General features: G+C 40.5%; 1 protein-coding gene across 4 annotated transcripts in view; it reads right to left on the bottom strand.

Annotated features, from left to right (window-relative positions):
- The window catches only part of LOC115224764 (mitofusin-2), a 54,908-nt gene that overhangs the window by 7,590 nt on the left and 23,497 nt on the right, over positions 1 to 23,821 (bottom strand). The window contains exons 7-13 of one of the 4 annotated variants that reach the window (XM_036513762.1): positions 22,668 to 22,772; positions 19,970 to 20,123; positions 17,451 to 17,518; positions 15,494 to 15,624; positions 11,094 to 11,220; positions 8,487 to 8,591; positions 3,607 to 3,709 (exon numbers count right to left, since the gene is read on the bottom strand). In XM_036513762.1, the coding sequence (XP_036369655.1) occupies positions 3,607 to 3,709; positions 8,487 to 8,591; positions 11,094 to 11,220; positions 15,494 to 15,624; positions 17,451 to 17,518; positions 19,970 to 20,123; positions 22,668 to 22,772 (793 nt within the window). Of the gene's footprint in view, positions 1 to 3,606; positions 3,710 to 6,928; positions 7,032 to 8,486; positions 8,592 to 11,093; positions 11,221 to 15,493; positions 15,625 to 17,450; positions 17,519 to 19,969; positions 20,124 to 22,667; positions 22,773 to 23,821 lie in introns of all 4 variants that reach the window. The other 3 variants (XM_036513761.1, XM_029795666.2, XM_029795667.2) reach the window with 3 other exon arrangements.

Genomic DNA, 23,821 nt, shown 5'->3' with positions numbered 1-23,821 from the left:
CTGCTCTTGGCTCTGTGGTACAATCATCTTGTTTTCAAGAGTTCTGAATTAAAATCTTCCATTGGAACTTAGTGCTAATTTATGACCCAAACGCCAATTATAATAATGACAAAGTCATTTTACTAAATTCTTTATTATTTTCGAAAGTAATTGAAACCATGGAGGCAATGGCCAAGACCTTTGGGGTTATGTCGTGCTTGAGAAGAAGACCAATCAAGCTGAGCAAAATCACAGTCTTTGCAGGTACCGGTGTCATGCAAATTGGCACCTGTGCAGGTGGCATGTAAATGCACCTTGGTGTCACAAATGGCACGTAAAAGCACCCATTACAATCTGAGAGTGGTTGGCGTTAGGAAGGGCATCCAGGCGTAGAAAACCATGCTGAATCAGACTGGAGCCTAGCACAGCCTTCCAGCATGCCAGTCCAATCAAACTGTCCAACCCATGCCAGCATGGACAACAGACGTTAAATGATAATGATGATGGTGAAAAATAGTGTATTTCAACAGAAATATGGTAACAAAGGGGTTAATCCTAACTCTGCTAAGGTCAAGCAGACCCACATTCTAAGAAATCCTAACTATAACCTTCCCATCTTTTGTTCAAACAGTTTCTCTTTTCTAAAGACAGCAGAATATGACTTGAGGGATATTTGCCTGATATTTTCAGCAACTTAACCCTCTCCTTGTCCTGTGCATTACATGTGACACACAGGACACATTTCCCGGGCACCCATACATTATATATGACCTGCAATCCCAACCTTTCTCTCAACCACCAGACTAATTTGGGACTTGTGAAAGAAAATCTTCCTATCACTCAGAAAAACAAAAGGTTAACTAAAAACCTGAAAACATTTAGGATAAACCTACGAAAATGCTTTGGCCATTGTTTTGAATTAATCATGCATTATCTCATAGATCTGAGATTTCACTGGTGGTCTGAACATAAGATGGATAGAATTTTTGGGCTGGATATGGAAGGTTTAACCCTTTCGTTACCAACCTGGTTGAAACTGGCTCTGGATCTGAAGTACAAATGTCTTGTTTTCAAAAGTTCTGAATTAAATCTTCTTAGTCACAATTTATGCTCCTAACACTATCTTAATGATAACTAAGTTATTTTACTAAATTCTTTGTTATATTTACAGTAAATGAAAGAAACGCAGAGCATCTCAAAATAAATACAGTAAGGAAAGGGTTAACCCTTTAGCATCGAGATTACTGTCAAATGTAATGCTTTATTTGCATTGTTTTGAATCAATCATGCATTATCTCATAGCTTCAAGATTTCATTGATGTGATTGCTTATTTTTTGAGAATAACATTGTTGTAAATTAGATCTGGCTGGTCTGAACAGAAAGCAAGTAGAATATTTTGGCCTGATACGGCCAGTTTAAATGCTAAAGGGTTAGATTATTTCCCCTTCTAATTTACAACTGGCACCAACTGTCACTAAGTGATTGGTCTGTCCTCTCTGGCAGTAGAGATAATTTCAATTAACCAAGAAGTTATTTTGTATGTTATTTAATATACCTTTATTTTGATATATATAAAATAAATACACCCTTTTAAAGCCTAGCCAGGCTCACGGGCCCAGATTCCCGGTTTCAATGGCATGTGTGTTCCCCAGCTGGACAGGACGCCAGTCCATCGCAGCGTTACTCATTTTTGCCACCTGAGTTGACTGGAGCAACGTGAAATGAAGTGTTTTGCTCAAGAACACAACGCGTCCCCCTGTCCAGGAATCGAAACTACAATCTTACGATCGTGATGCTGACACCCTAACCACTAAGCCATGCGCCTCCACATTTCGATATATAGTTGTTCAAATACATGCCACTGGCCACCACTCTGAGTTGCTTTGCTTAGCTTATTTTTGTTTTGAATATATAAAGCTTAGAAGATAAGGAAGTGTATTTGTATGTAGGTGAATGGAGCAATATTGTAATTATCAATTTTTAACAACAACTAATTAATTACACAAATAGAATAACAATGTAATTACTTAACCCTTTTGAGATCAACCTGCCTAAGACCACTCCTGGTTTTACAATACAAATCTTCTATTTTAAAGCAATTGAAATCAAAGCCTTTCATTAGTCTTTCAATATTAAATTATGTTCCAAACACTAATTAATAATAACAGTTATTTTACTAATTATTTTCAAAATTAATCGAAACAACGACATTGTGTTTCAACAGAAATATGACAACAAAATGGCTAAATTGATCTAAATAAAAACCTGCCATCAGTTCAACAATGATTAAACTATATAACAAAATTCATTATTTTCAAAATTAATTCAAACAAAGGCAGCATATCTCAACAGAAATTTGACAACAAAAGGATTAAATTGGTCAAAATTAAAACCGTCATTCAAAACTTTGTGTCAATTTAGGCTTCAAAGACCAAACTGTTTCACTAAATTCTCCCTTATTTTTGAAAATCAATTTAAATAAAAGCAGTTTGTTTCAATAGAAATATATTAACAAAATCTTTAACCCTTTAGTGTTCAGATTACTCTGTTTAATGTAATGCTTTTTTATTTAAATTGTTTTGAATTAATCATGCATTATCTTATAGCTTCGAGGTTTCAATGATGTGATTGTTTATTTTTAGACTGTCAGTGTAGGTTAGGTGTGAGAGGCTAGATATGGCCAGTTTGAATATAAAATATGTAGAATATATTGGGCCGGATTTGGCCAGTTTAAACACTAAAGGGTTAAACAAGTTAGCACAGTAAAATTTAAAACCAGATTAATTACAATAAAAATGAGTTAAATTAATTAGAGAAGATGAAGGTAATTTAAAACAACGGAAACAAGATAAATCAGGCGAAATTCATAAAAAATATAATATGAGGAATACAGTTTATACATTGATCTTAAACACGAGGTAGGGTTATGCGGTTAAGTTTACTGTGCGACTATTTCATCTCGGGTTCAATCCCACTGCGTGGCAAATGTTATGTTCTTTAGTCTCAAGTTGATCAATAACCTGTGAGTAACATTTGGTAAATGGACACTGTATAGAAGCCTTCCATATATATAAGTGCACACACACACACACACAAACATACATTTTATATATATGTGTGTGTGTGTCTGTGTGTGTGGATCTAGCCATAGAAGCCATGCCAAATCAAACTGGAACCTAGTGCAGCTCTCCAGTTTATCAGCTCCAGTTAAACCTTCTAACCCATGCTAGCATGGAAAGTGGAAGTTAGATGATGATTATGATGACCACATACACACACGATAAGTTGTTTTTTTTTCTGTTTCTATCTACCAAATCCATTAACAAGGCTTTGGTCACCTTGCCCAAAATGCCACGCAGTGGGACTGAACCCAAGACCACAGTTCTAGGAAGCAAGCTACTGAATCAGACAGCCATGCCTGCATCTATAGATCAAACATAATATAGCAAAAAAAAAAAAGAGAAAGAGAAGAAAAAAACACAAAAAAAAACAGACTTTCTTTTAGGGTTTCAAATCTGTGCCCTTCTCATCAGCCCACCCATGACCAAAGGAGGTAAGAAGAGTTTTAGTAGAGAGTAGACAGAGTGTTGATGAGGTGAGGGGAAGAGGCTGGTTTTTTTTTTTACCTGCGATTTTCTGTCGGGTTTCTACCACCGGTTTGCTCAACACACGGGAGCAACGTCCATGCATGTTGCGGCCCAGCATCTCCTCTACATACGAGTACAACTCCTATAAGGGGGCAGTGACAGAAACAAAGATTCACGTTACATTCTTACTGTTGGTGTTTGTTGAAGTTATTGTTGCTGAGCAGTCCTGCATTGTTGTTGTTGAGGTAAGTGTTTAGCCCTGGGTCAGATTTGATCGAGCAAGCCCCAAAGTGCTTCTCATACTCAAACCTGATCAAAAATGTTCAGACCAGCACTGACTGTACCATTTTTTGATTTAGACATAGTCTATCTAAGACTACACTATCTAACGCGTCCTCTCTTATTCAAGCCCTGATCCAGTAGACCTATAATCAAAGGTGTTCCGGTCATGACCATCCCATCATTTATTTAGACATTGTGTAACTTGGACTATATTATCTAATGTATCCTTCCCTGTAATTAGTTGGTCCTGTGATCAAAGTTGTTCTAGCCATGACCATCCCACCTTTTACATATAAATATATCAAGGACCATACATCATCCAATGTGTCCATCCTTATGGTTATTTAGTTCCAAGTCAGCTTTGATCCAGCAAAGCTATGATCAAAGACGCTCCAACTATGACTATCACATCTTTTTTTCCCTCTTTATGAGTAGATTTATGACTACATTATCCATTGCCAGCTGAGGGGAGTGGAGCAATGTGAAATAAAGTGACTTGCTTAAGAACACAATGTGCTGCCAGGAACTGAACTCAGGACCTTACAACTGCAAGCAGAATACTCTAACCACCAAGCCTCATAATTATGGATGTAATTCATACAGATAATTCCTATTTCTTTATTGCCCACAAGGGGCTAAACATAGAAGGGACAAACATGGGCAGACAAAGGGATTAAGTCGATTACATCGACTCCAGTGCATAACTGGTACTTGATTTATCGACCCCGAAAGGATGAAAGGCAAAGTCGACCTCGGCGGAATTTGAACTCAAAACATTACAGCAGACAAAATACTGTTAAGCATTTCGCCCGGCGCGCTAATGTTTCTGCCCGCTCGCCGCCTTCCTATTCATACAGATAATTCCATCAACACTGAATATTAGATAATGTCCTGTGCATTACAGTATGAAGTTTATAGAACTGCTTAAATCTCCCTGTAGTTCTCACTGTGCACAACCATCCTGACAACTACCACCAGCAGTACCACCACCTCCTCACCCTCACAAATAACCTTTACAGAGATGCTTGACCTGCTAGCAAAAGCAGTGAAACCTCCCTCAAATCACATCACTACCCTACTGTCTTGAAAAGGAAAGCAATAAAACTGGACAAGGTAGCCCTGGTTTGATAATGGTCAAGACGGCCATAGTTAGGTCTTCGATCATAGGTCTGCTTAACCCTTTAGTGTTCGCATTATTCTGCCAAAATTAATCCTTTTTTATCTCATTGCTTTGAACTAATCATGCATTATCTTGTAGCTATGAGATTATGATGAGGTAGCTGTTAATTTTTAAAACGATATTGTAGGGCTGGTGTGAGAGACCAGATCTGGCCAGTTTGAACATAATACAGGCAGAATACTTCTGGCCGGATATGGCCGGTTTAAATGCTAAAGGGTTAAGTTAGACCTGACCACAAAAAGAGTGGGGGCAAACAATAGCAGCCATCCCCACCACATGTAAGGGCCTAAAGCCTCTAATCTATCCTTGTTTGTCCCCTCTATGTTTAGGCAATAAAGAAATAAATATGTATATTCAATAGCCTGTTCCTTTGTTATATTCATCTCTAAAAGAAATGATTTATAAAAAAAAAAACCAAATAAAAATTAGGGAAAACAAAGCATTAAAAAAGTGCAACAGCAACAACAATAACAACAACATCATGCAATGTTGGATTATTTTCAAATTAAACAATCCTGCTTCAATAACAAAAATAACAAAAATAATACAAACATTTAAAACGAAATAAAGGCCAGAACAACAGCAACAACAACAAGAACTGGTATGTGTATGTGAGTGCACAGGCGCCTGGAGGTGGGGGCGAGGGCAATAAACAGCAAACAAATAAATAAATAAATAAAACATAGATAAAACAGCCAGGGCTAGTAGTGTGCCACGAACAAACCTTTGACCTCTCTCCTCTTTCTCCCTCATAAACTGTTACCACTGAATAAGACCACTGCCACCAGATGTCTATGACATGTAAAGGTCAAGTCAGGTCAAGGTCAAGTAGAGGCATAACCCACACCCCACCCTTGCTTTCCCTCACTCTCGCCTTCCCCCACATCCCAACACCACTACACCATCACATCACACCACCATGCACACACTAGCACTGACCCCTTCCCAGCCCCACATCTTCACAACTACACACACCCACACGCACATGTCAAGGTCACCAGCCCTCTTCCACACGCACATACATGCTCTCTTATACACATGCACACGTAGTCTTTTACTTGGCCATGCTGGAGCACCACCTTAAAGGGTTTTAGTTGAAGAAATCGACCCCAGGACTTATTCTTTTTTTTTAGTGGGGTACTTATCTTATTTGGTCTCTTTTTCCCGAACCACAAAATTATGGGAACATAAACATGCCAACATAAACACACAAATATATATACTCTTTTTTTTTACTCTTTTATTTGTTTCAGTCATTTTGACTGCGGCCATGCTGGAGCACCGCCTTTAGTCGAGCAAATCGACCCCAGGACTTATTCTTTGTAAGCCTAGTACTTATTCTATCGGTCTCTTTTGCCGAACCGCTAAGTGACGGGGACGTAAACACACCAGCATCGGTTGTCAAGCAATGCTAGAGGGACAAACACAGACACACAAACATATATATATATATATATATATATATATATATTATATATATATATATATACATATATACGACGGGCTTCTTTCAGTTTCTGTCTACCAAATCCACTCACAAGGCTTTGGTCGGCCCGAGGCTATAGTAGAAGACACTTGCCCAAGGTGCCACATAGTGGGACTGAACCCGGAACCATGTGGTTTGTAAGCAAGCTACTTACCACACAGCCACTCCTACATATATATAAAGGGCTTCTTTCAGTTTCTGTCTACCAAATCCACTCAACTCACAAGGGATTTTGTCACCCAAAGTCAGAAGGGAAAAGGGGATGTTAAACCAAGCAACAAATTATGTCAAGGAACATTGGTTGGCAGTGGTCATAAAAGTGGCAGGGTGCCAGAGGCATACGTGTGTGTGCATGTGCATGGGTGCTGCACCAGAGAGCAGTCCAGGTGAGAGGTCGGAGGTCGGTTGCTTACCTGTCATATACAAATCCATGTTGGCCATCCCTCGAAAGACAGATGCTGTGCAACGGCCAACCATGTTTCGGCAAAGGGTTGACTCAAGATGGCTGTGAAGGTCCTGGACAGTGGCAATAGTAGGAGTAGAAGTAGTAGTATTGGTAGTGGTGGTGGGAGAGAATAATTGGTTGAGTTATAGAAGACATCAGAGAGACAGAAAATAGGAGAGAGAAAGAGAGACAGACAGACACACACAATGAGAGGACGAGAAAGGGAAGAAGGAGTGAGAGAGAGAGAGAGATGTTATTCTTTTTTTGCTTTTGTTTCAGTCACTGGACAGTGGCTATTGCGGGAAAACCACCTTGAAGGGTTTAGTCAAACAAACTGGCCTCAGCACTTCTTTCAGTGCCTTCTGCTGAACCTCTAAGTTACAAGGACATAAGCAACCAACACTGGTAACCAAGTGATGTGTGGGTGGACAAGCAAACATACACACACATATATATATATGGCAAGCTCCTCACAATTTCTGTCTACGAAATTCACTTACAACAAATTAGTAGGCCTGGGACTATAATAGAAGACACTTGCCCAAGGTATCATGCAGTGGGACTGAACCTAAAACCACATGGTTTGCAAAGTAGGCTTCTTAGCCACACAGCCATGTCCAAGCCTATACATACATATATATCTAGTTTCCATCTACCAAATCCACTCACAAGGTCTTGGTTGGCCTGAGGCTATATTCAAAGACATTTGACCTAGGTGCCATGCAGTGGGACTGAACCCAGAACCATGTGGCTGGGAAGCTAGCTTCTTACCACACAGCCATGCTGCACCTATATATATATATTGTTATCATTATTATTATTATTGATAAATAAGGCTCAAAGGCTGTTTAGAAGGATTACCCTTTGTTGAGTGATGTGCCTTAAGCAACTTCTCTTCAAGGACTGGTCCTCACTCTCTCACACTCCAAGGTGATCAGTCATGTTCAGGAAAAGATCTGAGCCTGATTTAGTAGCCAGACCACGCCAGCTAAAACCTGTTTCCACCGATCTGGACACATCTAAGAGTATACCTTGAAAAAATAGCCAATGTCTCTAGCAACACAACAAGCGAATGAAGACCTTTGATTTTAATGGCTGTATTGGTATAAGAGAGCAATTCCAGATGGCCTGGCCACGAGTGTGCAGATCAAGTAACACTTGGGTTGATGGCCATCCTTTGCGGTTTTGATGATTGATTTTGGACATCACATTTTAGTAGTGCTGCAAAGGATGTCTTTGAGACCAGAGTGTGTGGGATCACTTCCTGGTAAGGCTGGATCCAACCTAACCAAAACCATGCCATTGATATTACTTCATTGATCTGCTCTCACTGAATTCTAGTGAAGAAAGGAATAGAAATGAAGAGAAGGAGCCGACAAAAGATGGATTATGAGATAGTGGGGCAGACAGACAGACTATCAGACACATGGTTAGATGGACAGACAGGCAGACAAACTGATAGATTGAAAAAGAAAGAGATTTGTGAAAAGCTGGACAGACGTAAGTAGACAGTACGCATCACTTACTTTCTTGTAGATATTCAACATGAGGTTGTCTGGATGGAAAGGTCGATCAAACTCATCAACCACAATAGAGAGCCGATGAATTTCTTCGTTAAGTGCACTGCCCACCTTCATTGGCAGATGGAAGAAGAAAAAAAAATTTTTGTTAGTCATTAATATCAAGTCGGTTGTAAATGTTTAATGAATTACAACATTTCTATCTGGGGAAAGACATAAGTGTACATTTACGGTTGCTGCAAACAGGAGAGTTGATGGGTTGATTTGGTGGGGAGGGTCATTTGATTATTGTTTAGCCCCAAACCTCTCGTATCCACCTACTCACTCTCTCTTTAGTGTATGAGCATATTTCATATATACAGCACACACACACACATATATATATTACTAGCAGCATAGCCCGGCGTTGCCCGGGTATGTAAGAGCCCCTAGTAGGCAACGACTAATCCCAATCTAGTTCTTTCCCTCTAGGGAATGAAGGCGCATGTGTAGGTTGCAATGTCTTCTCTTCACTCGAATACTTCTGTGTATACGATGTTCCTAGCTGTCTCCCGACAGAAAATGTGTTGCATATAAAAAGCTTAGATTCTTGACCCCATGTCGAATTTATCAATTTTTTTCAGAACTGGGGGAACTTTTCAAAATTTTCGCTGCGTTAGTTTTGAATTATAACATTGGGCTATGTGTGTGTCAAGTTTCATCAGAATCGGTTGAAAGCTGTGGTCAGGGTGAGGGTACAACCTGACAGCCACACAGACAGACAAACTGCCGTTTATATATATAGAGATAGAGATATATAAAATTGAATAAGGGTAGAAATTGATATTAATCAATTAAAACCAGTGGCCTAGCATATTTTAAAAAAAATCTGAAGATTAAAAATTATTTTACATACAAAATTAAGAGGACTGACCACTAAAAGTGGACAGCCTGTATGCTAGAAATAGATGTAAAATCGCCATTTTCCATGAAGAATGTGTTCTGAAGAAAAAATTTCTTGAGAACACATTCTTCGTGGAAAATGGCGATTTTACGTCTATTTCTAGCATACAGGCTGTCCACTTTTAGTGGTCAGTCCTCTAAATTTTGTATGTGTATGTGTGTGTGTATATATATATATATATATATATATATATGAGGCAAAGCGACTGAGTTCCTTTTCGGCAGTGTGCCTCACAGAAGCAAAGTGGCTGATTCCATTTTGAGCGTTGGGCCTCACAGAGGCAAAGCGGCCAAGTTACTTTCGAGTGTTGGGCCTCACAGAGGTAATGACTGAGGCCTTTGGCATTATGTCGTGCTTTAGAAGAAGACCCACCAAGCAGTTGTGGCAGATACTGATGTCACGTAAATAGCATCTGTACTGGTGGCATGTAAAAGCACCCATGACAACTCTGGGAGTGGTTGGCATTAGGAAAGTCATGCAGCCGTAGAAAACCATGCCAAATGAGAATGGAGTCTGGTGCAGCCTTCCAGCTTACCAGCATGGACAACAGATGATGATGATATACTCTTTACTCTTTTACTTGTTTCAGTCATTTGACTGCGGCCACGCTGGAGCACCGCCTTTAATCGAGCAAACTCAACCCCAGGACTTATTCTTTTGTAAGCCCAGTACTTATTCTATCGGTCTCTTTTGCCGAATCGCTAAGTGACGGGGACATAGACACACCAGCATCGGCTGTTAAGCAATGCTAGGGGGACAAACACAGACACACAAACACACACACGCATATATATATATATATATATACATATATATGACGGGCTTCTTTCGGTTTCCGTCTACCAAATCCACTCACAAGGCTTTGGTCAGCCCAAGGCTATAGTAGAAGACACTTGTCCAAGGTGCCACGCAGTGGGACTTATATATATATATAGATACACACAGATGGGCTTCCTCATAGTTTCTGCCTACCGAATTCATAAGCCTTTAGCCAACCAACATATAGTAGAAGACACTTGCCCAAGGCACCACACAGTGGGACTGAACCGGGAACCATGTGGTTGAAAAGCCAACTTCTTACTACACAGCCATGCCTGGCAGGGGGTGGTGGTGAACCCCACTGAACTCTTTCACCACAACTTTCTCTCACTCTTTCTTCCTACTTCTGCCACAAAGCAGAGGAACCAGGGTGTAAACCACTATGGTGTGGTAAAACTTTCAGACCCTAGTCAAGATTGCGAATCCTCTGTAGCCCAGGATGGTTCAGCTCTCCACCCTTAAAAGCCACCGTTTACAGAATGAGGATAACAACGTAGCTTTTGCGCCCATGCAACCACCAGTCTATCGCGTGTGGTGGGTGGATCTTCAAGTGGCCACACGCATTCTTAGTAGCTTAGAGTAGGCTCGAATTAGAGATTATTCCTTGTGGCTAATGGTGTGAGTCCTGATTGGAAGAAGAAGAAGAAAACACTTCTATACATAGATATACACACAAGACGTGATGGGCTTCTTTCTGTTTGTCTACCAAATTCACTCACAAAATACTAGTTGGCCAAGGCCTATAATCGAAGCGCCAGGCAGTGGGACTGCTCTGAAATAATCCCCTGACCTCAGTAAAAAACCCCGTAAACACAAACAAATGAAATAACAAAGAATCCGCAAAGACCCACCTTACGTTCCACATTATCGACCATATCTTTGATTTTCTCTTTGATGTCTCCTGTGACAATTTTCAGCTGTTTCACCATAAATTCTAATTCATTATTTTTTTCCTCAACAATCTTCGTCTGATCATCTCTGAAGTCAGCAATGTGGACACAGGAACGCAGAGACGAGCCAGCGAGGGAGCAGCAGGAAGGAGAGAAAAACAAAAGAAAAACATGAGGACTGAGCCTTAAAGAATTTTCCATTCAACATAGAAATACTTTTTCTTTAATATAAGACAATCAATAAACCAAAACAACTTCCGGAAAATTGCCAAAAAATCGGCATTGTGAAATTCTCCACCAACTTCTTCAATTTGACTTTTTCCCCCCAAGACCAACCCTAAAACCCTAACCGTAACCCTAACCCCGTAACTGTAAGTACAGAAATGATTTGAAATTTTTGTCCGAATCATGATGTCCGTATTTTTCTGCATATTTAGGAAAAAAAAAAAAAAAATTCTTAAAAAAAAACTTTACAAAGATTTTTGGAAACTTTTTTCATAATCATTATCTCTGTATTTTCCTGTATATTTTGAAGAAAAAAAATTCTGAAAAAAGTTAAAAAGGAAGGGAATGGGGTGGGGTGGTAATTTAGAAATGTTGATTTTTGCCGATTCATATTCCCCGTAGCCAAGAAGGTGGGTTGTGTTGAAAAAAATTTTTTTTAAAAAAAGGGTGGTTTTGTGGGGGACGAGATGAGCGGAAGTCTTGCCACCATCACTGTCACAACCATTAACATCCTCAACCACCACCACCACCATCATCATCATCATAATAACCATCACAACTGCAATAAACATTGCTATTGTCACAATGGTAACAATCATCATCACAATCACAACAAGTCATTATTATCAGCACTGTAGTCATAACAACGAGCCATCAACACCATTACTACCATCAACCTCACAACTGCTGTCATCTTCATCACAGCAAGAATCACCATCACACTCACAACAACCATTGACCATAACCAACCTCACAACTATCACCACAACCATCATCATTATCATCAACAACAATACAAATAGAAACAAAATATTCAATATATACAGAAGCAAAACTACAAAAAGAGACTACATATTGCAATGTTAGGGGGCCAGGGATTCACTGATGAAGAATGGATTATGATGCTATAAGGGAGAAAGACTGATGTCAGTACAAAAGTTACAATGGTAAGGGGGTATGGGGGAGGGGACACATGCAGCATCACAGAAATATCTGGAAGAAGTTTATTCTGGCATCATTACTACAACTACTACTACTACTACTACTACCATTATTATTATTATTATATCACCTTAATATTGATTTCAAATTCTGGCACAAAGCCGGCAATTTCGGGGATGGGGGTTATGTTGATTACATTGACCTCCAGTGCTTAACTGATACTTATGTTATTCAATCAACTGTGGAAGGACAAAAGATAAAGTTGACCTCAGTGGAATTTGAACTCAGAATGCGAAGATGGAATAAAATGCCACTAAACCTTTTGCCTGGTGTGCTAACGATTCTGCCAGCTCACAGCTTTAATATTGAAAAAAAAAAAAAAAAATCCTACACAAGGTCTGAAATTTTGGGGAAAAGGGGACAGTCGATTACATTGACCCCCAGTGTTCAACTGGTACTTATTTTATCGACCCTGAAATTATGAAAAACAAAGTTGAGCTTGGTGGAGTTTGAACTCAGAATTCAGAAGATGGACGAAATGCAACTAAACATAGAGGGGACAAACAAAGGGATTAAGTCGATTACATTGACCCCAGTGCGTAACTGGTACTTAATTTATCGACCCTGAAAGGATGAAAGGCAAAGTCTACCTCAGCAGAATTTGAACTCTGAATGTAAAGACAGACAAAATACCGCTAAGGATTTCGCCCGGTATCCTAACGATTCTGCCAGCTTGCCATGCTAATGACCTTGGCAGAATTTGAACTCAGAATGTAACAGCAAGGAAATACCACTAAGCATTTTGCCCGGCATGCTAACGTTTCTGCTAGCTCGCCATGCTAATGATCTTGGCGGAATTTGAACTCAGAATGTAACGGCAGATGAAATACCGCTAAGCGTTTCGCCCGGTATGCTAACGATTCTGCCAGCTCACCACCTTAATAATAATAATAATAATAATAATAATCCTTTCTACTATAGAGCACAAGGCCTGAAATTTGGGGGAAAAGGGGAGAGTCGATGACATTAACCCCAGTGTTCAACTGGTCCTTATTTTATCGACCCTGAAATTATGAAAAAAAAAGTCAAATTTAATGAAATTTGAACTCAGAATGTGAAAACTGACACTGACAAAATGCCGCTAAGCTTTTCACCTGGCCTGCTAACCATTCTGCTAGCTTGCCACCTTAATAATAATAATAATGAAACTAAGAAAAAGAAGCCAGTTTCCCTAAATTAACCGAAATAAAAAAAGACCAACTGATATACTACATAATGTGTATAATTTACTACTTCAGCTAGAATACTTGTATGTAGAAAGTTGGGATGGAGATGAGCTACAGCCATGTGGTGGTGGTATTAATGGCAAAGAAAATTAAAATAACGGCAAACCTGATGAGGAAGGCTTTCTGGTCCAGCAAAGAGTTTTGATAAATTATGTTTGTGAGTGTGTATAAATGTGTGTATGTGTGCACAAAAGTGCTAGTGTTTTGAGGGAAAAGTTGGGCATATGAGTGGCTGTGTGGTAAGTAGCTTGCTAACCAATGACATGGTTCCGGGTTCAGTTCCACTGCGTGGCATCTTGGGCAAGTGTCTTCTGCTATAGCCCCGGGCCGACCAATGCCTTGTGAGTGGATTTGGTAGACGGAAACTGAAAGAAGCCTGTCGTATATATGTATATATATATGTGTGTGTGTATGTGTTTGTGTTTGTCCCCCTAGCATTACTTGACAACCGATGCTGGTGTGTTTACGTCCCCGTCACTTAGCGGTTCGGCAAAGAGACCGATAGAATAAGTACTGGGCTTACAAAAGAATAAGTCCCAGGGTCGAGTTGCTCGACTAAAGGCGGTGCTCCAGCATGGCCGCAGTCAAATGACTGAAACAAGTAAAAGAGTAAAAAGAGTAAGAGTATAAGGGGAATTAGATGCAGTAAGAGAAAAGACTGCACTGGTTAGGTCATGCGATGCATGTGGAGGTCGATAGTTGCATACAGTGGTTCTGATCACTTAAAGTGGCTGGAACTTGTGAAAGAGGGAGACCCAGGAAGACATGGGATGAAATATTGAAGGACAATATCAAGACATTGAGCCTTACAAAGGAGAAGGCTAAGGACTGTGATATCTGGTGCCCTGCTGTTCTCGAGAAGCCCTGTCCACCACAACAGAATTGATACAGGAGCTGGTGCAAAATTAAAAGCACTTAGTACACTCCTGGAGTGGTTGGTGTTAGGAAGGGCATCCAGCCGTAGAAACCATGCCAAATGAGACTGGACCTTGGTGGAGCTCTCCAGATTTGGTCACAGTCGAATCCATGCCAGGACAACAGATATTAACTGTTGTTGATGATGATAATGACACACACACACGTGCCACTGAACTGGATCCTGTGCAGGTGGCACGTAAAAAGCACGACTTGAGAGAGGCCGTTGCCATTACTGCTTGACTGGCCCTCGTGTTGGTGGCACGTAAAACCACCCACTACACTCTTAGAGTGGTTGGCGTTAGGAAGGGCATCCAGCTGTAGAAACTCTGCCAGATCACACTGGAGTCTGATGCAGCCATCTGATTCGCCAGTCCTCAGTCAAATCGTCCAACCCATGCTAGCATGGAAAGCAGACGTTAAACGATGATGATATATATATATATATTCCTTTGTATCTCTGTAATTCAAAGACCCAGCCATGTTAAATTCTGTGTTGTACTGATTCTGCTTGAGGATTACAGCAAGTAGATGTGTCTACGGAATACTCAGCCACTTTCAGAGTCCGGCTGTTTGACTGAATGATCAAAACTACCATAGAAACCACTACCACCAAATGGAAGCAGCTAGCAGAATCAGTAGAGCACTGGACAAAATACATTGTGCCATTTGATTTACCTCCCTTTAAGTTCTAATTCTCAAGTTCCGCTGTCATTTGTTGAAACCAACGTGAGATGTATGTATGTATGTGTGTGCATGCATGCATGAATGAATGTGTGTCCATCCCTTCCTTGAACGCTGGAGACCAGAACATCTCCTTCCTACCTTCCTTTCTTCCACTGGTCAAGCGTTAATCTATGCAAATCTATGCAGAAGTGGGATGAGTGCACAGCATACAATGTGCATACACTGCACACTACATGGCATGCATTGCACACAAACGTGCACACACTGCACACAACTGAAAGAGAAGGAGAAGAAGTAAGTGCCGACAGTGTAGACCTGCGTTGGAGACTTCTTTGATGTACATCCTCCATGACGGTGCGCAAGTTACTGCTGATGTGTTTACCACGTTCCGTGTGTAATTCAAACTTTGTCTTCACAGCAGACTTGGAGATACATTCCTAAAAGAGACAGAGAGAAAGAGAGAGAGTTAGTGAATGGGAGAGGCAGAGAGGGTGCTAATGAGTGGCTGAGAGGGTGCTAATGAGTGGCTGAGAAAGAGGTAGAGAGAGTGAGTGTCTCATATTTCAAGTTAGAGCTATGTTAACAACAACTTATCTATCTTTTGGCAAAAATAATTCCAGTCAACAGTTTTCTGTTCTCTGCTGACACCAACTTAGCTAACTATCTACCTGTCTGTCTATCAACAAATATAATTCTAGTTAGCCATCTTATATTCTATGTTAACATTAACCCTTTTGATACCAACCCGGCCAAAACCACCTCTGGCTCTGTAGTACAAATGTCTGGCTTTCATAAGTTTTGAATTAAAATCTTCCACCAAACCTTAGTCACAATTTATGTTCCTAACACTAGCTGAATGATAAACTAAGTTATTTTACTAGATTCTTCGTTATATTTAAGTGATGTAAATTAACCCAACCTAGCTGAAACCGGTTCTGGCCCTGAGTACAAATGCCTTGTTTACATAAGTTCCGAATTAAAATCTTCCACCAAACCTTGGTCACAATTTATGTTCCTAACACTAGCTGAATGATAACTAAGTTATTTTACTAAATTCTTTGTTATATTTAAAGTAATTGAAAGAAACACAGAGCATCTCAAAATAAATACAGTAACGAAAGGTTAAAGTGATCTAAATTAACCCATTCATTACCAGCCCGGCCGAAACCAGCTTTGGCTCTGAGTACAAATGTCTTGTTTTCATAAGTTTTGAATTAAAACTTATGACTCTGTAGTACAAATGCCTTGTTTACATAAGTTTTGAATTAAAATCTTCCACCAAACCTTAGTCACAGTTTATGCTCTTAACACTAGGTGAATGATAACTAAGTTATTTTACTAAATTCTTTGTTATGTTTAAAATAATTGAAAGAAACACAGAGCATCTCAAAACAAATACAGTAACGAAAGGGTTAATAATCTAGATTCAGCAATTTATGTCTTATAACTTTAAATGATATTTCAACCAAAAATATTTGGAACGTTTCAATTTATTAAGTGTTTTCCCCTTGAATATGATAAATCATACACTGGGAATCAGTGTTCATTTCAGAATATTACAAGTCATATTTCATGTATGGTTGCATTTATTTTTTTTGGCTCTTTTTTTTACTTTATTTATTGTTTTCACTATTAAATATATTTAACCCTTTAGTGTTCAGATTATTCAATCAAACATAAAGTCTATTGATTCCCATTGATTTGAATTAATCATGCATTATCTCATATCTTCAAGATCTTAATGATGTAATTACTTAATATAGAATAACATTGTAGGGTAGGTGTGAGAGCCTGGATCTGGTCAGTTTGAACATAAAACAGATTAACTATTTTGGCCGGATATGGCTGGTTTAAATACTAAAGGGTTAAGGGTGTATTACTTAACTGCAAAAATAAACACATTTTTTTAGATTTAGCTCAAAAGAGTTTATGATCGTTTCGTTTCCATAGCAATCATGCCAAAGAGGAATCTTGGTGTCGAGAGGGACACAGAAGAAATATTGAACATGAGATCACAATGTTATCCCCTGAACAGGAACACCAACCCATTACAGGGTTTACTCATTCACAGTTGAGTAGGGCTTGAGTAATGTGAAATGAAGTGTATTGCTCAAGGAAACAACATACTGTCTGGTCAGGCAATTGAACCAGGATTTTGTGACCACGAATGCAACACTTAAACCACAGGGTTAGCATCAATGCTAAGTAAAAAGACAAAAAAAAAAAAGGAAATAAAAAAAAAGGGGCAATGTATTGACCGTACCTCAAATGTTCGTTCAAAGTTTGCAAATTCAAATAAACGAACTTGAAAACCTTCCTGTAAGGCACCAACTAAAAAAAAAAAAAAAAAACAAAAGAAAAAGAAAAGAGTTTAGATTTTATGATTACATCTTGGATTTATGAGGAAAACAAACATTTGCAAATCAGGGCAGGTATGGCAAACATGTGGTTATGGGTTCAATCCCAATGCAGGACATCTTGGGGAAATGTCTTCTACCATAACACAGGGCTGACTAATGCCTAGAGGGGATTTGGTAGATGGAAACTGTGAAGAAGCCTATCATGTGTGTGTGTGTGTGTGTGTGTGTGTGTGTGTGAGTGGTATTAATATTTAAAAAAATGAGGAAGTACAAGTGAAAATAAAACAAACAGGGTATTTTAGATTTAAACTTAGCAAAATTAGAAGTGTTTAGCATTTTGAAATTATGCTCTGCTACAGAAAGGATAGATTAGGAGAGAGGAAAATAGAAAGAAAAGAACAAGTGTGTCTCAGATGGTCACTGCATGCTGAAATGACCAGACAAAAGACAAACTTAAAGACATGCCCACACATACAATATATGTGTGTGGGTATATACACAAAGTCTCAAGTGAAACTGGCCGAAACTGCTGAGAAAATATGGAACTCGACTGAGGATAGAAAACTGAATGACCCGTCCTTGTTTTTTCCTGTCCTTTTCTGTATTGTTCACTGTCCACATGTTTTGTTGTCACCTGTTACGTTCTTGCTCCATTTTTTGTTTTCTATATATATATACACACACACACATATATGTCTGCATGGGTGCCCACATTAGCTTCGCACATGTGTGTGGTGTGTGTGTGTGTGTGTGTGAGTGGTATTAATATTTAAAAAAATGAGGAAGTACAAGTGAAAATAAAACAAACAGGGTATTTTAGATTTAAACTTAGCAAAATTAGAAGTGTTTAGCATTTTGAAATTACGCTCTGCTACAGAAAGGATAGATTAGGAGAGAGGAAAATAGAAAGAAAAGAACAAGTGTGTCTCAGATGGTCACTGCATGCTGAAATGACCAGACAAAAGACAAACTTAAAGACATGCCCACACATACAATATATGTGTGTGGGTATATACACAAAGTCTCAAGTGAAACTGGCCGAAACTGCTGAGAAAATATGGAACTCGACTGAGGATAGAAAACTGAATGACCCGTCCTTGTTTTTTCCTGTCCTTTTCTGTATTGTTCAACTGTCCACATGTTTTGTTGTCACCTGTTACGTTCTTGCTCCATTTTTTGTTTTCTATATATATATATACACACACACACATATATGTCTGCATGGGTGCCCACATTAGCTTCGCACATGTGTGTGTGTGTGTGTGTGTGTGCGCACTAGCATAGATAGTGGAGACAATCCGCTCTAGGCAGCCCTTTTAATGGGGCAGAACTTTTGGGTTTGCTGTAGGCAATATGTGTTTTTTGTAGAGTCTGGGGGCAGCAAACGGAAAGGTCGCTCTGGGAGGCACACACTCTAGCTACACTAGTGTGTGTGTGTGTGCATGCCCACATTAGCTTCACATGCAAGTGTGCTAGGTGAGTGTTGTCTCCCTTGCCACCAACACCTTAAGCCAGTAAGAGCATCCTAACACAGAAATTCTAACTCAAACAAACCCTAACACTACGATTGATGGTGGTGTTGGGAAATTACAAAGATGCAATGTCTGTGGCTTGAATATTCTCAATCGTAGGTTTGTTTAATAAGGGGCTGAGCTGGCAGGGTGGGTGGGTGGGTCGGTTAAACAAGAGCAATATCAAATATATGCTGCAAAAGACATTCATTCATACCTATTTATTTATTGCTCACAAGGGGCTAAACATAGAGGGGACAAACAAGGTAAGGCATAGGTATTAAGTCGATTCCATCGACCCCAGTGCGTAACTGGTACTTAATTTATCGACCGCGAAAGGATGAAAGGCAAAGTCGACCTCGGCGGAATTTGAACTCACAACGTAACAACAGACGAAATACGGCTACGCATTTTGCCCGGCGTGCTAACGATTCTGCCAGCTCGCCGCCTTCATTCATTCATACCGTTTGGATTTATTTCATTAAAAGACAACAGAAATACTTTCCTACCTGTTGTTCTATGACCATGGTTAGTATCATCATCATTATCAGCGTCATTAGGCTTGTTTGGGGGCTTAACGAGATTTGTCGAATTAGAATGTATTTGGTCGGATGACCCTCCTGTCACCGACCCACACTTGCCAGACCATGCAGAAATATGTTGCTTGGAGATATGTTTTTCATGGGAAACTGTAAATGAAGGATGCTGCTTGTACGACAGTGACACTCATTTACAACTGTCAAACAACACCTGGTACGTTAAAGTTAGGGACAGGCAGGTGTGGTTACAGTTGACGTAAAGATTATCAAAGCACCCCCCATCCCCACCTACCATCACATCCACTAGGTAGGTATGCCATAGTTATGGACAGGCGGGCATGGCTAAAAGGTAACAATCAAAGAAAGACTTACCTGGTGTTGGCGTTCCTTTATCTTCATGTAACCGGGACATTAAGGCTTCTCGGGCCGACACAAAGAACACACGGGTTTCAGCATCTTCTGGTCGCACTACATTCAGTTCCTTACCGAGAAATTGGACATTGCGTTCCATGTGCTGTTTTCTAACCTGAAACACAAACAGAGAGAAAACTAAAGCAAAAAAAAAACAAAAAAAAAAACATTAAGTAGCTTGTCTACCAACCGCATGGTTCCGGGTTCAGTCCCACTGCGTGGCACCTTGGGTAAGTGTCTTCTACTATAGCCTCAAGCCGACCAAAGCCTTGTGAGTGGATTTGGTAGACGGAAACTGAAAGAAGCCCGTCGTATATATGTATATCATCATCATCATCATTTAACGTCCGCTTTCCATGCTAGCATGGGTTGGACGGTTCAACTGGGGTCTGGGGAGCCCGAAGGCTGCACCAGGCTAGTCAGATCTAGCAGTGTTTCTACAGCTGGATGCCCTTCCTAACGCCAACCACTCTGAGAGTGTAGTGGGTGATTTTATGTGCCACCGACACAGGCTGGCGAACGGCCACGCTCGGATGGTGTTTTTTATGTGCCACCGACACAGGTGCCAGACGAGGCTGGCAGATGGCCACGCTCGGATGGTGTTTTTATGTGCCACCGACACAGGTGCCAGACGAGGCTGGCAGATGGCCACGCTCGGATGGTGTTTTTATGTGCCACCGACACAGGTGCCAGATGAGGCTGGCAAACGGCCACGATCGGATGGTGTTTGTTACGTGCCCACAGCACGGAGGCCAGTCGATTCGGTACTGGCTACGGCCACGTTTGGATGGTTTTCTTGTGTGCCACCAGCACTGGTACCACAAAGATACAAATTCCATTGATGTTCATCTATTTTGATTTGTTTTGATATATATATATATATATATATGTGTGTGTATGTATGTGTGTGTGTTTGTGTGTCTGTGTTTGTCCCCCTAGCATTGCTTGACAACCGATGCTGGTGTGTTTATGTCCCCGTCACTTAGCGGTTCGGCAAAAGAGACCGATAGAATAAGTACTGGGCTTACAAAAGAATAAGTCCCAGGGTTGAGTTGCTCGATTAAAGGCGGTGCTCCAGCATGGCCACAGTCAAATGACTGAAACAAGTAAAAGAGTAAAAAGAGAGAGATTCAATGATTACAACCCGGACGTACACATATATTCTTTTATTCTTTCATTTGTTTCCATCATTTGACTGTGGCCATGCTGGAGCGCTCACTAGGTTCGACATTGCTTAACTTTGATGGTCGGACGAGAACTGGAGCATTCAATGTGATATGCCCATAAGCATAAATGCATGCCATTTATTAAGAGGCCAATAGCTAGCTCACTCATACTTGTATACATACACACACCAAATCTGTAGAGGGGGTGGTTGCTCTGAGTGTAGCAGCTAGAATAAGAATAGCCTGGGCAAAGTTCAGGGAGCTCCTACTTCTGCTGGCAACTAAGGGCCTCCCACTCAGGATGAAAGGTAGACTGTATGATGCATGTATGTGAACTACCATGCTACATGGCAGTGAAACATGGACCATGACTGCAGAGGACATGTGTAGGCTTGAAACAAATGAATCTAGTATGTGTAATGTTAGTGTGCATACATGGCAGTGTGTGAGCACCCTGAGAGAAAAGTTGGACGTAGGAAGCATCAAATATGGTGTACAAGAGAACCACTGTGCTGGTATGGTCATGTGTTCTCTTTCTCTCTTTCTCTTTTTACTTGTTTCAGTCATTTGACTGTGGCCATGCTGGAGCACCGCCTTTAGTCGAACAAATCGACCCAGGACTTATTCTTTGTAAGCCCAGTACTTATTCTATCGGTCTCTTTTGCCGAACCGCTAAGTGACGGCGACGTAAACACATCAGCATCGGTTGTCAAGCAATGCTAGGGGGACAAACACAGACACACAAACACATACATACATACATATATATATATATATATATACGACGGGCTTCTTTACGTATGAATGAGGACAGCTGTGTGAGGAAGTGCCACCCCCTAGCTGTGGAAGGAACCTGTGGAAAAGGTAGACCCTGGAAGACATGGGATAAGGTGGTGAAGCATGACCTTTGAATGTTGGGCCTCACAGAGGCAATGACAGGGGACCAAGATTTTGGAGACATGCTGTGATTGAGAAGACCTGGCAACTAAAGTGAGATCGCAGCCATGGCTGATGATAGTGTTGCATGACCGGCCCATTTAAAAGTATCTTTGATGCATTGGGCGATATGATATGCTTCAGAAGACCTGCTGAGTCAAGTAAAACCAAAATCGTAGCTGTGGCCAGTGCCCCCCTGACTGGCTCCAGTACCAGATGCCAGTGCCCCAACTGGCTCCCATGCCAGTGGCACATAAAACACACTATCTCATCGTGATCAATGCCAGGGCCACCTGACTGGCTCCCGTGCTGGTAGCACATAAAAAGCATCCACTACACTCTCAGAGTGGTTGGCGTTAGGAAGGGCATTCAGCTGTAGAAACATTGCCAGATCAGATTGGAGCCTTGTGCAGCCGCTGGCTTTCCAGACCTCAGTCAAACCGTCCAACCCATGCCAGCATGGAACGGACGTTAAACTATGATGATAGGTGAAATATCCACACAGATGTGCATATATTTCTACACACACACACACACATATATAATTAAATACCTACTGCTTCAATATCTTCTTCAATAGCCGAAACATCCCATCTGTTTTGTAAGATAAAGATATTTGGTTTAGAGAGTTTAGAGCTGACTTTGTGGAAAAAATTCTTTTCCTGAAATAAAAATAAAAAATAAATTAAAAAAAACATCAATTTTTAGAACTGGATGACAATGATGATAGTAAGAATGGTAGTGATGATGATGATGATTATAGATTATAGGCAAATAGAATGGCTGTGTGGTTAAGGAGCTCACTTTGCAGTCATGTATTTTCAGGTTCAATCCCACTGCTTGGTTCCCTGGGTAAGTATCTTCAATTATAGCCCTGGGCCAACCAATGCCTTTGTGAGTAAATTTGGTTGAGGGAAGCTGTGTGAAAGTCCATCAATGTACAATACATATATGTTAGTGTGTGTGTGTGTGTACATGTGCGTTTATGTTTGTACCCCTCCAACGCTTAGTTGGTTTGTTTATGTCCCTGTGACTTAGCAGTTAACCAAAAAAACTGATGCGATAAGTACCAAACTTGAAGAGTGGGGGGGGGTCAATGTATTCCACTAAGCCCCTCAAGTAAAACAAGTGAAACATAGTGATGATGATGATGATAGTAATGATAGTGATGATGATGCTGGTGATGAATGTGATGGCTATAAGATAGAATGACGATGGTGATGAAGATAATGATTACAGTGGCAATGATAATCATAAGGATGGTGACGATAACGAATAGTAATAACATCATCATCATCATTTAGCGTCCGCTTTCCATGCTAGCATGGGTTGGACGTTTCAACTGGGGTCTGTGAAGCCAGAAGGCTGCACGAGGCCCAGTCTGATCTGGCAGTGTTTCTACGGCTGGATGCCCTTCCTAACGCCAACCACTCCGTGAGTGTAGTGGGTGCTTTTTACGTGCCACCTGCACAGGTGCCAGACGGAGCTGGCAAACGGCCATGGATGGATGGTCGTGCCACCAGCACGGGGGCCAGGCGAGGCTGGCAACAGCCACGATCAGATGGTGCTTTTTACGTGCCTCAAAGATAATAAAAAGGATGATGACGATGACCGAGGTGAAAATGATGCAAGAAAGTGTAACGTAACAATGTAGAAAGAGTAGCTGATATGAGGGAGGTGTAGAATGGAAGGAAGGGAGAGTTGTGATAAG

Source organism: Octopus sinensis, linkage group LG26 (assembly GCF_006345805.1).
Source record: "Octopus sinensis linkage group LG26, ASM634580v1, whole genome shotgun sequence".
Classification (NCBI taxonomy): domain Eukaryota; kingdom Metazoa; phylum Mollusca; class Cephalopoda; order Octopoda; family Octopodidae; genus Octopus; species Octopus sinensis.
The sequence above is the reverse complement of the archived record's forward strand: the minus strand, read 5'-3'. Positions and strand labels throughout refer to the sequence as shown.